Genomic DNA, 16,428 nt, shown 5'->3' with positions numbered 1-16,428 from the left:
GCTCTTTTTTTGTACATATACCGTAGGAATGGTATAACAGAAATATTTAGTGATTTTAAAACCTTGACATCAGCTCAGAAAACATGATGCAGGGTTCCCACAGGTCATGGGATTTCTGAAAAATTCACTGAATTTTAAAAAGGTCTATTTCAGGCACTGAAAGTCAGAGAATTTTTTTGTCATAAAGTCATGGATTATCAAGGACTTTTGTTTGTTGCTTTGAATTTTAATTTATATGTATCAAAATATCTGTTTTCTATACCTTATTTTCACTTAATGGGATAGTTCACCTATAAATCCTGTCTGTTTAAAAGGTCTTTTTCAGACAGTGAAAGTCAGGGATTTTTTATTTATTTTTTTATTAAAAAAAACGAAGTATTTTTTGTCATAAAGTTATGAAATATAAAATATTTTTTTTCTTTTCAATTAAATTTCCATGTATCAAAATGTAATTTTTATATACCTTATTTTAACAGAATGGGATAGTTTACCCAAAAATCTAAATGCTGTTATTTTTAAAATTACAGATATTAAAAGACAGGGATTTTTTTTTTGTCATAAAGTCATGGAATATAAAGGATTTTTGTTTGTCTCTTTGAATTTTAAATTTCCATGTATCAAAATGTCATTTTTCCATACCTTGTTTTCACTTAATGGGTTAGTTCACCCAGACATCTGACTTCTGCTATTTGAAAACGTCTATTTCAGTCAAAGCCTCTTCTTTTAGTTTCTGATTATATATTTAAGAAGTAGTTTAAATTGATATGAGAATACTACAATTTAATAATAGGCACAATAATTATTATTATCCTGTCCCAATCATTGCTTAACCAAAAAATGAACAGCAAAAAAAAACTGCCGAAAGCAGATTGGGTAACTTTGGGGACTTTACTGGGAATTATTCTTCTCAATATAGTTCTTTTTTATTTTTGTAAAACTACAACAAAGAGGGGGAACGTATGTGCGTGTGTGTGTGTGTTTTTATATTAATATATATACATATATACACACACACACACACAGTTGCAGTCAGAATTATTAGCCCCGCTGAATTATTAGCCCAACATATATATTGAGTGTAGTGATTGACAGGAGAGTAGGGATTGTTTCACTGAGATGCATCATGTTTCTGGCTACCATGTGGTCAGGAGCGCCTGAATGTGGTTTGACTGACCGAATACTAAAGTGCTTTGAGCTTTTTTACACCTGCATTTAGCTCTGACCAAAGATCCACATGCTGCATGAAGCTGATGCCAAACTTTCCTCAATGTCCCTGTTGTAGTGTCATTTTCTGCTCATTGCAGTATGCCGGTGTAAAAGCGTGTTATGCAAGTTTCTGCTTTAATTGATTGACAGTTTGCTTAGCCCTTTATCGCACAAAGGATCTAAAATTGTTTTTTTTATACATATTTGAAGATGGATTCTGATGGAAACTGTGTGTGAGGGTGTGGATGTGTTTATGTTAGAAACCCACACTCCATCAAACCCTTTCACACATCTGGAAAGCTCAGAAGACAGGAAGAGAATGCGCCTTTAAACAGAAATATTACAGGCTTCTGCATATACATACTTGTCTTATTGGGCTAGACTAAATGTGCTGACATTTTTTGCCATTTCTGTAGAGAGTTTAGAAAAAATCTGTGGATGAATATGTGGAATGATTTTAGGAGTATTCAATTCACCTTTATTTGTATAGCGCTTTTAAAATGTAGATTGTGTCAAAGCAGCTTCACATAAAAGATCATAGTAAACTGAAACAGTGTAGTTCAGTGTTTACTGTTTAGGTTCAGTTCAGCTCGGTTCAGTGGGGTTTATTAATCACTATTGAGGGCCTAAACACTGAACAGCAAATCCATCGATGCGTAGCTCTACCAATCCCAAACCATGCAAGCTAGTGGCGACAGCGGAGAGGCAAAAAAAAACTTTACCAATTGGCGAGAGTGAAGAAAAAAAAATTGAGAGAAATCAGACTCAGTTGGGCACGACCATTTTAATTTCTCCGCTTGCCAAACGTCTTGTGCAGAGCTGCAGTCTCAGCGACGGAGGCTGGAAGCTGGGCCTCAGCGAAGACTCGTCTGTCCCTGGAGCGTCACAGGAATCAGTCTCATGCTCTCCACACCTTCATGACCACCACAGCAGCTGCTAAGGATACGGCCTGGTCCAGGATCATAGCTAAAAACTTAATACATGTTAACTCTGCAAATTTTATAAACTTACATATAGCAAATCTACTGAAAAAGTTATTTGTAAATACACTTTACATTGTGTACTGTTTACACTCTCTGCACATATCATAGTGCAGAGAAAATATCAACGCTTGAGGAAAGAAGGATACAGAAGAGCTTACATACTATAGTTGAATTTACACACGAAACGTGGTGTACAGGGGACATAACCAGGGTACAACTGTGCAAAAAGCTGTATTTATGAAGAGTGTAAGATAATAAAGGGTGTGAGGTTTATAAAAGCCTATAGGCCTATGTTTATCATTATACGCTATATACGTTATAGGATACACTTTGTACAGCAATGGAACTAAGTGGCCTGTAAGGACATATTTCAAATAAATCATGATAAGAATAAAAAACTTACTCGACACAAATTCTATCCTCCACATCTTCATAATGTATGTGCTCGTCATCAGAGTCGTGCTTTTCCTCTGAGGAGAATGTAAACTCTTTGTCGCTGTCCAAAACCATCCGAAGTGCTTCTTCGCTCGTGTAGCGTGCCATCATTCCAACAAGCAAAAACCATAAGTAACTCTGTAATAAAGCTTGTCGTTTTAAGACATGTCTCGGGGGGCTGTATATTATTACTTGGCTTTATTTACATATGAATAGCGTGCTCACTGAGAGGCGGGACCATGTTAACTGTAATGACGCGATATTGGAGAATCCGTACTATTGGAGAGTCCTTACTTTTATACGAATTACATAAAAATAGATTATTTGTTTTCGACTTGAATTGGTTATTGCACAAGTAGGCATGTCAAGCTTTCTATAGATATATCACTCACGGCCCTTTGTTAAACATTTGCTGAGTTTCTTTTCACTCTAGTGGCAGGTTTTTCTGACCACAGTCTGCATATGGCACGCGGCGCTTGTAATAACAGTGCCTCATGTGCGTGGTCGCATAAAACAAATGAGATCAGACTGAGAAACTAGACATAGCGTTGGTTTCATACTGATAACTTTATCAAGCAGTGTTTCTTTTCAACATGCATAGCTGCATTTAAAAGTAATCACTTCAAGCTTTCTATAGATACATGTCTCATGTCTGTGTGTTTTGTTTTTACCGATGCGTTTCTAAACGGAGAGAGAAATGAAAGTATGCCTACACTGTTTGTTTTTCTTTTTTTTTTCAAAAGCACACACGTTTGTTATTGTTGTGAGTGTACACAACAAAAAGTAGACACCTAACAGATTCGATTGATGTATTGATCTTATCTGTATGATCAAAACTGAAAGTGTAATTCAAGTTCCTTTCAGCCTTTTGACGACACTACAGGTCAAAACACGTATATGCCGTCTTCGACTGTGAATTTGGATACATCCTTAATGCTTTTGCACCTTACGCTTTAGACTTTGCGCCTAGACCGTTAAAATAAAGCCCTATGTATCTACATCAGTTGAGTCGCTTCACTGCCATTTATAAATTCACTTCTGTGGTTGGACTCTTACCTCACCGGCAGATCTTTCAGGGTTGCCTGGAGGAAGAGGTGTCCAAAACACTATCAGCTTGAAACCTTGGTCCCCTGCTATTCTCAATTTACACCACATCACTAGGACGCAAAATATACATTTCTGGCATTTCGGCTTGAGGGATTCTTTATGCTTTGTTGTTTCTGTAAGAACAGTCTTTAAAGGCTCCTCCCTCTTGTTGAAAGCAACGGCTCATTCGCATTTAAAGGGACACACTTATCCAAATAGGTGTTTTACCAGCTATAATAAATGATCTGTTAGGTATTTCGCACTGAAACTTCAGAGGACATCTGAAATTTATTTCAACTCTTATAAATAAAAACGTAAGTGGACTAGAGTAAACGTATCCTGAGCTGGCAGAAGGTGCTCTCAATGCTGGGAATGGAGAGCAGCTGTGTGTGGAAATGTCTTGAAATGCACATATTTGAGTCCTTCTGCTTGCCCTCATGTGTGTGTGTGTGTTTTTTTTTTGTGATTTGTTCCACAGGAAAACCCAGCACAGCTCTCTGGACCAGAGCTCACCACCTCAGACAGGGATTTCCACTTACAACCACCCGGTGCTGGGAATGTACGACCCCAAAGATGACTTCCCGCTCCGCAAGACGGGTAAAACTGAAGCCCTTCTTTCCAAACGTGTCCATGATTTTCACTTCGCTTGCTTTAGAGCAGTTCAGGTTTACTTATTCAGAGTGGCTTCCAGGCGACATGGAACAAACTCTGCGACCTTTGCTTCCATTGACGCTTGTGGAAAAGCCTTTTTTTTTTCCTCGTGCTGATGCAGAAGCCGGTTTCTCACACTCGCATACAACTGTAAAAGATTGTAGATCAACTTGCGGCTGGAAAATATGCAGAAACGGTTGACTGACTTGAACTTGAAATTGTTTCATTTTCTTTCATTAAGTTTGGTTTTGAGTCATCTTGGATATTTTTTTCATTTTAATTAGTAAATTTTGTATTACTTTGTTTGTTTGTTTGTTTACATTTGTTTCAACATAAGTCATTATTTTTGTTTCTTTTTTAAATTTAATTAATTTGACAGCTTAAATCCCTAAACTTTTTAAACATTTTAGTATATTATGGATTTTTTCCTCTAGCATCTTTTTCAGTTTGTTTTAGTTGTTAATTCTGATTAATTCTTTAGATCTGAAAAAGTTATATATTACTATGTATGTGCTTCTCATAAACACACACACAGACACTCACATATAATGATATCAGGGTTTATTTAAACCATAAAGTAAAAGTAAACCTAATAATCCAAACTTTAAACTTAAATAAATAAATAAATAAAATAAAAATAAATAAATAAATACATTTTACTTTGGCAAAAGTGAAAGTTGGCAAAATTTTATTTTTTATGTAATTTTATGTAGTTTATTTTTTTCTGGGATTTTTTTAGTGACTAAAATTTGTCATTTTTTGTCATTAATTCTGGTTATTTAGTTATGAATTCTTTCTGAAAGAGTTATATATTACAAGCAATACTATGCATGTGCTGCTCATTAACTGCTCCCATATAATGATATCAGGATTTATTAAAAACAACGTAAAACAAAACGTAAAAACAAATGTAGTATTTCAAACTTTAAAATTAATTAAATAAACAAACAACCAAATAAATAAATAAATGTCTTTTGATTTAGTTAGCAAAAGTGTTATTTTTCTGCACTTTGCTCATGCAGTTTGTTTATTGTTTATTTTTTCCAGAATTATTTCAGTAACCAAAATCTAAATAAATATATTAGTTATTATTCTGATAAATTTTTAGTTATTAATTATTTCTAAAACAAGCAATACTGTATACAGGTTTGTGCACGCACACACATTATTATCTGCCCAGTTTTTGCCCTTTATTATTATTATATTATTATTATTATTATTATTATTATTATTATTATAATTCTTATTATAATAAATGCGTTTGATTTTCTAATATTAAACATTTGCCATTGTTATTATTATTATTATTATTATTATTATTATTATTATTATTATAAATAAAAATAAATGAATTTGATTTATAATAATAAACATTTACTTATTATTATTATTTTAAAAATTAATTTGATTTATAATAATAAACATTTGCAAACATTTACATTTCCCTTTTAGCCAAAGACATCTGCGGTTGGCATTAAAAGCAGTGTGGTGTACGGTAAAAGTCAAGTTTTCTTTTTTTATACTTTCGAATTCGGCCTCCTACTACACAACACGGCATGCTTGCTATTGCAACCAGTCTCTTTTTGCAACCGGGAACCCGTGTGACATCTTGTGCGACAAAGGTTTGCAATTCATCTATACGTTTCTTGATAGCATTGAAGACTTTTTTTTTTTCCCTCTCCCTCACACCTTGCAGACCATACTGGAAAGTTTTCTCCTCTTGATGAGAGAAAGATGTCCAGATAGAGAGTTTGAGCAGGTTGGCATCTGCAGCGTGTTAAGGCTGGCATCGGTCCTGTGTTCACTCTGAAGTGTGTGTTCAAGAACTCGCACTCAAGGGCAGTTCCTATGCGCACTCACTTTGGGCTGCTTTAGGTGGCGTTTGGCCTCTGTGCTCATTAATCAGACTGGAAATGGGCCTGTCAGGAGGCGCGGTACAGCCTGCCCTGGGCCTTCAGCACACACTGAGCCCCGGTGAGACCTGCGTAATTACAGAGCAGCAGGAGGAGGAGAAGAGGAGAGTGTTAGAGGCAGAGCTGCTACAGTCCCACTGTATACAGTACAGCAGCCTCATCTTGACCTCCAGATTCACATTCACTGCATGCAGGCTTCACTTTTTTTTCTATGGTGTAGGAATTTGGAGAGCGAATTTGGTCAACGTCATACTTTTTATCACTTTAAAAAAAATTACTTTTGTATAGTTTAATTATTTGCCTTTTTTAATGTATAAATAAAATAACGTGTTATAATTTTGTCACTTTTCTACAGTTTGATTTATTAGATTTGTAATATTATTTTATGCAGTGAAATGATATCAGGTAAATTAACAACATAAAACTACAGCTATTTTTTGTTTCTTCGAATCAAACAAACATTAAAAAAACTTTAAAATAATTTAAAACATTAAAACAATGCAAATGCAACTTTACAATTAATTAAACAATTATTATTAAACAACAATTTTTTTTGTTTGATTTAGTTTGTTACAAAAGTTTTAATTTATATATTTTTATGTAGTTTATCAAATTGTTTTTTTTTTTTTGTTTTTTATAAATAAAACAGTATATAAAAATGCCATTGAAACATTTAAGAAATTTTATTTTATTTATTTATTTTTTTTAATTTTTGGAATTTTTGTTATTTGAAACCGAACAAACATTTGGTAAAAAAGAAAAATACATAAAAATAAATAACTAATAATAATAGTAATAATAATAATAATAATAAATAAAATAAAATATTTAAATGGGATTATTTTGTTTCATTTTATTTTGTAGTTTAATTATTTCTTTCTTTATTTATTTATTTATTCATTCATTTATTTATTCATTTATTCATTTTTGTAATTTGTTAGTGCACTTTAATGATTTCAGGTTTAATTAAACCGTTGAACTACAGCTATTTCTGTTACTTGAAATCAAACATTTAAACTTTTTGTTTTTTTTTGCAGTGTAAATTAGTGCATCTTAATCTTTTAAAGTTAATTTTAAGAATAAATAAAATTAGCGTTTATTTAGTTAGCAAAAGTTTTATTTTCACACACTTTTAAGTAGTTTGTTTACTTGTTCAATTCTTATAAACTAGCATGCAATTTTATTATTGATATGGTTAGTTAAACAGTCGAGTAAATAAAAATGTCATTTAAGACATTCAAACAAATATTTTAGTACATAATTACTATGTCATGATGATATTACCATATTTTACACATGGCAAGAAACAATAGTGATAAATCGGGTAAAATAATATAACATAACTGCCATTTCAAGCAGCCAAATTTATTTGCCCAACTTAATTCCTACTAAAGTGATTTAGTCAAAAGCTAAATTATTTATTATTTTTATTATTAAGAAACAGTCAGGATCTGATGAACGTCAAGCTGTGAAATGTTCTTTGTTAGTTTGTGATTATAGAGTTTTGCGGTAAGGCTGGTTCTGCTGGTCGTCCCGCTGCAGATGAAGCTCAGTTTGCTCTGGCTGGCGGTCTGCATTCCTGCATTGGGGATTTGGGAGGGTGAGGGTGGCCCGGGCCTTTACCAGAACTGCCTGACAGGCCAGAGTCTGTTTTCGCACATCTCACCTAAAGCCCAGCACATCTGCAGCTGCAGGAAGTGAGATGTTGTTTTAGGACAGTGAGGTCTGCGAGGGTCCCGCACACAGAATGCTTAAAGACCTGAAAGAAAAAAAAAGACTCTCCTGCATGGGTGTCGTGCATTTTTCTAATAATGTTTTTTGGGTGGCGTGATTTGAAATACTGCTTCAGTTATTTTATTCAGAAAAGTTTGGCATGTTATGATTTATGCAATGTGGAAAATGGGATATACAGTTGAGGTCAGAATTATTAGCAACCTGTATATTTCTCCCCAATTTCTGTTTAACGGAAAGACGATTTATAAAAATAATAGTTTTATTAACTTTTATCTTTACCATGATGACAGCACATAATATTTCACTAGATGTTTACTAATATTTATTCAAGATACTAGTATTCAGCTTAAAGTGACATTTAAAGGCTTAACTAAGTTAATTAGAGAAGTTAGAGTAATTAGGCAATTCATTGTCATAACTGGTTTGTTTTGTAGACCGGGGGTTTTCAAAATGTTCAGCCAGCCAAAATAACAATGCCAGTGACTCGCGACCCCCAAATTCCTTGGAGGTGGTTATAAACATACATATGTTGAACAAACCAAAGAAAGCCTTTATAAACACGAGCATATTGACAACACAAAACAGTGCAAAAGTCTAACAACCGGATCATTTTTATGGTCATTTATTGATTTGTGCAGTTTAATATTACCCTTACTTAATGAGACTGGTATGCACAACGTTTTCAGCACAAGTTGATTTCATTTTGGAGACCACCATTCGGAGATCATCTGCAATGTTCAGCTGTGGCTTGTATTTAATGTTTTTGATTGCCATAGAGGTGTCAGAAAGTTCAACCTGGTGCTATAAAATCAATTTGCTGCGACTAACGCTATTGCTGTGCTTTTATATTATATTTTATGCAACAGTTCTGTCTGGTTCTCGAATGTGATTGGCTGATAGCCGTGATATATTTAAGTTATATCAGCACCCGTACAGCCTCTTTACCCTTTGTGTATTACTCCGCCCATATACAGCCAGCAAAAAGCAGACACTACAGATCAGGTTCATTAGTTAATGCATTTACTAACATGAACTAATCATGAACAACACATGTACAGCATTTATTAATCATAATTGAACATTTACTAATGCATTATTAACACCCAAGTCCGTGCTTGTTAACATTAGTTAATGCACCATGAGTTAACATGAACTCACAATGAACTACTGTATTTTCATTAACTAACATTAACTAACATGAACAAATACAGTAGTAAATGTATTGTTCATTGTTTGTTCCCATTAGTAAATGAATTAATTAACATTAACTAATGAACCTTATTGTAAAGTGTGACAGATTTTGTTTTTATATACACAATTAAGATCTCAAATTGTAAGTATTTAGGCACAATTGTTGACAATAAACTGAATTTTAATAGCAATGTAGAGGCTGTTTATAAGAAGGCAAGTCAGTCTCCCCCACAAGTTGAGAAGTTTTAATGTTAGTACAAGGCTTTAACATGGCATATAGATCATTGATTCTGCAGATTTTATTTGACTTCTTTATGGAAAAAACAGCAATTGTGATTTTTAAGGATAATACACATCCTCTTCACTCAGCTTTTGAAATGTTACCATCAGGACGCAGGTTTAGAATTCCTAAATGCTTATAAAAAGTTTTTTTTATCCCAGTTGCAGTTGTTCTTTTAATTCGGATCACTGTTTGAAGTGAATAAGGTGAATGTCAAGAATGATCTGCAGTATTGTGTATGGGGATAATGAGGTTTTTAAAATGTTTATCTTATGTTGCTGTCTTGATGAGTGTTGCTATTGTGTGATTGTTGTATGTATGCGGTTGTTGTTTTAAATCTAGTGTTAAATACAAATTACTTTCTGTGCCAAGCAGAACGGACAATGAAGTTTGTAAGAATGGGTTTTAACCACCGCGGTTCGAACTGTAGATCTGCCAAGTGACTGAAACATTATCAGTATTAGTGGTAAAAAAAACTGTACATTTCTAGTCAAATCATCCTTCTGCAATCTAATACCATAGATGGAAATAAGAGCAGTATTAATAGCTAAAAATGTGGGAGAACGTTGATACTATTTGATTGTATTGTATTGAATTGATCAATAAAGTGTTGGTTAAATCAAAAGTAATTCATAAATACTTGAAAATGAGATGATTTAATGACAATAATTCTCTATGGTTACAACTGAATTAGTTACAAATAACTGTATAAAAAGATAAAATATGAACTGATAAAACATATTTATAACGTATATAAATTGTACCCAGCTTAAATGTAAGAAATAAAGTTACCAGAGGTGGAAGCAGAGACAGGGGGAGGGAGAGACCAAGAGAGTAAATAGACCTCAAAGAGGCAGAGAAGATAGACTCCAGATCAGCAGAGGAGCAGAGCAGGAAAGCGCAGAGCAAGAAAAGAACAGACCACAAAAAGAGACAGAGCTTTACACCTGTCTCTTTCTTGACAATGTGACCAAAGCCCAAATACTGAGACATTTAAACTGAGCAAATAAAACATGTAATAAAATAAAGAAAGAAAATAACTCACGAAAAACTAATATATGAAAGTCAATGGTTACAGGTTTACAACATTCTTTAAAATATCTTCTTTTGTGTTTGACAGAGAAAAGAAACACGTAAAGGTTTGAAACAAGTACAGGGGGAATAAATGATGACAGAATTTTCATTATTTGGTTGAACTATCCCTTTAAGTACAGTTTAAGCACTGTTTCTGGTAATGAGTTCATGAGTTTCTTTTGGAGCATTCTTGATATTTTGAAGAATGCTGAAAATCTGACTTCCATAGCTTGCTTTTAATAAACAAGCTCACTTGTTTAGTATTTTTGCATTTTGTCTCTCTCCTTTTCAGTGTAAATGGCAACAATAATACTGGCTTAATGTTTTTCCTTCCTTTTCTGCTGCCCTGTAATAAAATATAGAAGGTACAAAACAGGAAAAAAACTAATATATGGAAGTCAGTGGTTACAGGTTTACAGCATTCTTCAAATTTTCTTCTTTTTTGTCTGACAGAGGATTTTTTTGGGCGTGAACTATCCCTTTAAGTACAGTTTAAGAAGTGTTTCTGGTGAATTTCTGATGACATGAGTCACCAGCAGAAGAGTCACGTTTGCTGCAAGTCTGTTCTGCTTGAAATGTCAGATCTGTGACCTTCCTGCCTGCTGCAACACATTCGCAAGAGCCGGAGAAACGCATGAATGAAACAAAGGAGCCCTCGCTGAGTCACGTTCACACGCCACACATTCACACTTACAGCACAGTTCAGCCAAAAAAATGAAAATTCTGTTATCATTTGCTCGGTTTCAATCCTGTCTGAGTTTCTGTTGAACACTGAAGATGATATATGATTAAGAACATTGGAAAGCCTTTAACCTCCATCATATCTTTTTTTTTTTTTGGTTTGTTCCCCTATTAAACGCTATTTATTCCTGTTGTCCCAAAATAAACCAATTAAGCTAACTTATCAATTTAAAAACAGTTAAGTTGCCCCAAAAACAACCTCTCGAAGCTTGTTGTTTTATAGTAAAGTCTTATAGTAAACAATGTAAACAATAGGTCTCCGCAAAAGACAGTGACGTAAACAAATTAATAACCATCTATAATTCAACACTATTGTGTCGTTGGACTAAATTTGCTTGATGGGATGTTGTTCTGAGGACCCTTACCTTGCAAATAATCTGTGATGTACAGCAATGAATGCGTGTCTTGTTAGTACAATGATAAGTCTGTACTTCATATCTAGTAACGTTAAGCATGTTCTGTACAACTTACCGTACACAAATTTAGCACATACATCATTTATGAGCTTCCCGTTGAAAAACAACTTGCTACAAAAGCTGAGGGTTGTAGTCTTCGATTGATGTATAGCTTGTCAAGATTACTCATGTTGTTTTTGGTTAAATCTATTAGTAAACACTGACATGTTCAAAAACAGCACCCCAGTTTAGCCACCTTGAGTAAATGACTGTTATTTCACAGCACTATAGTTAGTATTCTCTCTTATAGAGTCAGAATTAGGACACATTTTAGATGCAAAATGAGTTTAAGACGCCGCATGAGGCATTGTTGTAGGTTTTCTCATTTGTACTCCATATGAATGGCCTGCAGGTTACACTGATGCTTTCTTCACATTCATGTTGACACTGGGGAGTTTACTGGATTAGACTGACGAGCATGGAGAAATCTGGAAGGAATTGAGCTGGAGCTTTAAACACAATTACACTAATTAGCCTGGAGGTTGCAATTTGTGACCTAATACCTGCTAATATGAGCTGGGATTCAAGCTGAGGGAACAACCAGGCAAGGACAGATGAAAGTTTGCTGTATTTCTGGAATAGTGGTTAATGGTCATATCCGGAAAAGCAAAGTGCCGCACATGAGCAGGGATGCGTTTCCCTAACAACAACATAAATCGAGGCTGAACTACTATAGTACGTTGTATCATTTGGGAAATTAATGACGAGTGTTTCCTTAAACCGTAGTTTCTCTGTCGCAGATCCATGTTAGTTATAGCGTAAAATAGCAGCAGTGACGCTCTAAATGGATTGGAGTAACAACTTTGCATTCAGTTTTGTACAAATTACATTGTTTTACACACCATACGCATGCACATTTTTAGTAAAATCATGCATTAGTTTTTTCATATCCGCACATATACGGCCTATATTTCGCCATATTTCGCTATACGAAAGTGTAGTGACAATAAAGGCTTGATTGATATATTTCTTTTAAAAACACTATGAAGAATATTCCATATTCTATTCTAAAACATAAAATCACTTACTATAGCTAGCGAGTAGGTTAATCCCATATGCTCTATAAATCAGATATACAAATCATGAGTAAAAGTACTTTTATTTATTTATTTTTTCCAAAAGTATTTTTATTGAACATTTTTACAGCAAAAGCATGTCATAAATTAACATTGATTTATGTAGTTTAAATCCTGACCCCACATTATAAATTACAATGAATTATAGTAATTATAATAAATAAATAAATCAATCAATAAATAAATAAAATTGTATTTCACAGGGTTTCCGCAGGGTCTTAAAATGTCTAAAATTGAAAAATCTAAATTTTTGTCTCTAAAAAGTCTTAAATTTGTTGTTCTAAGTCTTTTTTTTGCACTGGTTTTATTTTTCTGATGTCCATGTAACGCTACATCTAATGCTCATTTTAATTCTTTTTTATTGTTGTTGCTTGGTTTTTGTGGTGTTGTAGTTCTTTATTTTACTAGTCCAATTGCAATATGCGGTCTTACAACTACAAATGAGACCAACATGCAATAGCCAATCAGCTTTCTGCTATTGAACTCAGTGGGCGTGGCGAGTGTGACACCATTGCTGTGTAAGTTTTTGCTTTTCTCCTTGCTATAATAAAAAAATTATTGTAGAGCAACTCATGTTCTTTTGTTATTGATGACTTTATTAGCTAGAAGGCTGCTCGAGACATGAACGCAAGCGATGCATCAACGTTTGATTTAAAAATACTTAAATACTTGAAAAATACTTTAATGGTCATAAAAATCTTTATAATCATTATAATAAATTTTAAAAATAATAAAAACAATTAGTTTAAAAATATTTAATGATATTAATGGTATGACGTAGTTCCGGAAACTTACTTTTCTGTTTATTACAAATGGTTAACCATTAAAATGTCAACGTTTTTTTTTTTTTACTTTTCAACATTAAAAATTGTTGGAGCAAAGTCTTATAATGCAATTCAAAAGCATAAATACTTCAAAAGCAATGAATCCCAAAATACGGAAAGCTGCAAATGTATGCATATTCTTAGTGTAGTATGAATGAATCACTGTACATGAAAAATTATTACTTTTGTGGGTCTCTTGCAAGCAAATAATGGTATTTAGGTTTTCTTGGCGTCAAAAAAGTTTGCAAACCTCCATCCTTGACTATACTGATGGCCTTCAAATGGCCCCAGCAGCCGCTAATGAGGATCCTTCATGGTGCCTCTCCCTGAACACGCTGTCCATCCACTGCTAAGAGCTCATTTCCCTTATCTGGATCTAAGTGCTTTTTTAATAGCTGTAGGGTGATGACTTCTGCATGTCATTTCCCGTCAGCTCTCTGTTGACAGCTTGTCCTCACTAAGACCATTCCTGCATTCTCTTATCAGCCCAGAGAACTCGTCCAAATCATCATCAAAATTTATCTGTAAGATCTTTTCTCATATTTCATAATCTAATCTGAGATTTACTGCAAAAGTGTCTGATCTTTTTTTTTTTTTTGAAAACGCTGATATGAAAGTTGAAGCTGGTACTTTTTAGCAAAGCATAGAAATGTAATTTATTGATTATAAAACAATATTATATATATATATATATATATATATATATATATATATATATATATATATATATATATATATATATATATATATATAAATTTTTATAATTTGATGCAGAATTGTTGGCAGAATTCCATATTTAATTGTGAAATTAATTTAGCTTTTTTTGCATTTATGTAGTTTATTGCCATCTAACTATTAAACATAATTGCATAATATTTATAATATTAAGACATATATATTTAATAAATACTTAATAATAAGGATTTCAGATGTTAATATAATTACAGGCTTCTGCATTGTTTTAAAAAGGGGATTTTAAATGAATTGGGCTATTTTAAAATGTTTCATTCTTAAATCTAAAATGAAACATAAATTAAAAGTACATTAAAAAGTTTAAACTACATGTTAAACAATTTCCAAATCAGTATATTAGTCATAAATTTTCCTTGCCTAAATATGCATGATTTTTATTTTTTTTTATTTTTGTTGGCCATCGATTTTAACATTTGAGCGTGCCTTTTGTTAGCTTTTGTTAGCTGAACCAAAGTTCATGACCAATGAACCTTGCAACTGTCATCCCAGCTTAATCAGCCTTGAACAGAACTTAGCAGAATAATGACACTGTTGTCTTTTTTTAGAGCTGTGGTACTATTGAAACTGTATACAGTTTGTTCTTGAAGAGCGTTACAGTGTTATTACTGTTATTTTTTTATTTTTTTTTTTAGCATAATACAATGAAGCTGCTTGAAAATTAATATCATATAAAGCAGTAATGTAATGGATCATCAGTAATTCCAGTTTTTCGTCCTGCATAAACCTATGTATAATGTCAGTTAAAGCTGCACAAAAGGTCGTTTTAGCATCAATATCGCAAGCTGAATAATGGCACTGTTGTCTTTTTTCAGAGCTGTAGTACTATTAATAGTGTTTTCATTTCATATTTGAAGAGCGTTACAATATTATTATGTTCATATATAACTATTTTTTAGCATATTACAATGAAACTGCTGCTTGGTAATTAATATTAGATAAAGCAGTTATTTGTACAGCATCACTTACTTTTTCAGCACCAAATATGCTATTAAGCAGATTTTTACAAACAAGTTGGTTTAATGCAAACAGATGGATTCAACAAATGCTTGTACAATCGATTCCACAACCTCAAACTCGGAGCAGGTCATTCTTTAAAGGTTACAAAGCAGTTTTCCTGTTCGTTTCTACTTCTAGAACCGGGCTGTTGCACTCTATATTGATCTTTGACTTTGTGAAAATAGTTTTTGTCCTGTCCTGTCTTATTAAACTGTTAGTCAGGGTCACCGTTACCCTTGAAGAGTTAGGTTTGATGTAGATGTGTGTGTGTGTGTGTGTGTGTGTGTGTGTGTGTGTGTGTGTGTGTGTGTGTGTGTGTGTGTGTGTGTGTGTGTGTGTGTGTGTGTGTGTGTGTGTGTGTGTGTGTGTGTGTGTGTGTGTGTGTGTGTGTGTGTGTGTGTGTGTGTGTGTGTGTGTGTGTGTGTGTGTGTGTGTGTGTGTGTGTGTGTGTGTGTGTGTGTGTGTGTGTGTGTGTGTGTGTGTGTGAGTGAGTGAGTGAGTGAGTGAGTGAGTGAGTGAGTGAGTGAGTGAGTGAGTGAGTGAGTGAGTGAGTGAGTGAGTGAGTGAGTGAGTGAGTGAGTGAGTGAGTGAGTGAGTGAGTGAGTGAGTGAGTGAGTGAGTGAGTGAGTGAGTGAGTGAGTGAGTGAGTGAGTGAGTGAGTGAGTGAGTGAGTGAGTGAGTGAGTGAGTGAGTGAGTGAGTGAGTGAGTGAGTGAGTGAGTGAGTGAGTGAGTGAGTGAGTGAGTGAGTGAGTGAGTGAGTGAGTGAGTGAGTGAGTGAGTGAGTGAGTGAGTGAGTGAGTGAGTGAGTGAGTGAGTGAGTGAGTGAGTGAGTGAGTGAGTGAGTGAGTGAGTGAGTGAGTGAGTGAGTGAGTGAGTGAGTGAGTGAGTGAGTGAGTGAGTGAGTGAGTGAGTGAGTGAGTGAGTGAGTGAGTGAGTGAGTGAGTGAGTGAGTGAGTGAGTGAGTGAGTGAGTGAGTGAGTGAGTGAGTGAGTGAGTGAGTGAGTGAGTGAGTGAGTGAGTGAGTGAGTG

The 16,428-nt window shown here is 34.0% G+C and overlaps 1 protein-coding gene across 8 annotated transcripts in view; it reads left to right on the top strand.

Annotated features, from left to right (window-relative positions):
- hdac4 (histone deacetylase 4) overlaps nucleotides 1-16,428 on the top strand; it is a 399,635-nt gene that overhangs the window by 252,010 nt on the left and 131,197 nt on the right. For all 8 annotated transcript variants that reach the window (XR_015498934.1, XR_015498933.1, XR_015498936.1 and 5 more), the window contains 1 exon segment: nucleotides 4,189-4,307. Coding sequence is in view for 4 of the 8 variants with exons in the window: in XM_087266974.1 (XP_087123100.1) it covers nucleotides 4,189-4,307 (119 nt within the window). In the remaining 4 variants the exon portion in view is untranslated.

Source organism: Danio rerio, chromosome 9, assembly GCF_052040795.2.
Source record: "Danio rerio strain M-AB ecotype USA chromosome 9, GRCz13ab, whole genome shotgun sequence".
Lineage (NCBI taxonomy): Eukaryota > Metazoa > Chordata > Actinopteri > Cypriniformes > Danionidae > Danio > Danio rerio.
Note: the sequence above shows the minus strand (reverse complement) of the source record. Positions and strands in the feature narration are given on the sequence as shown.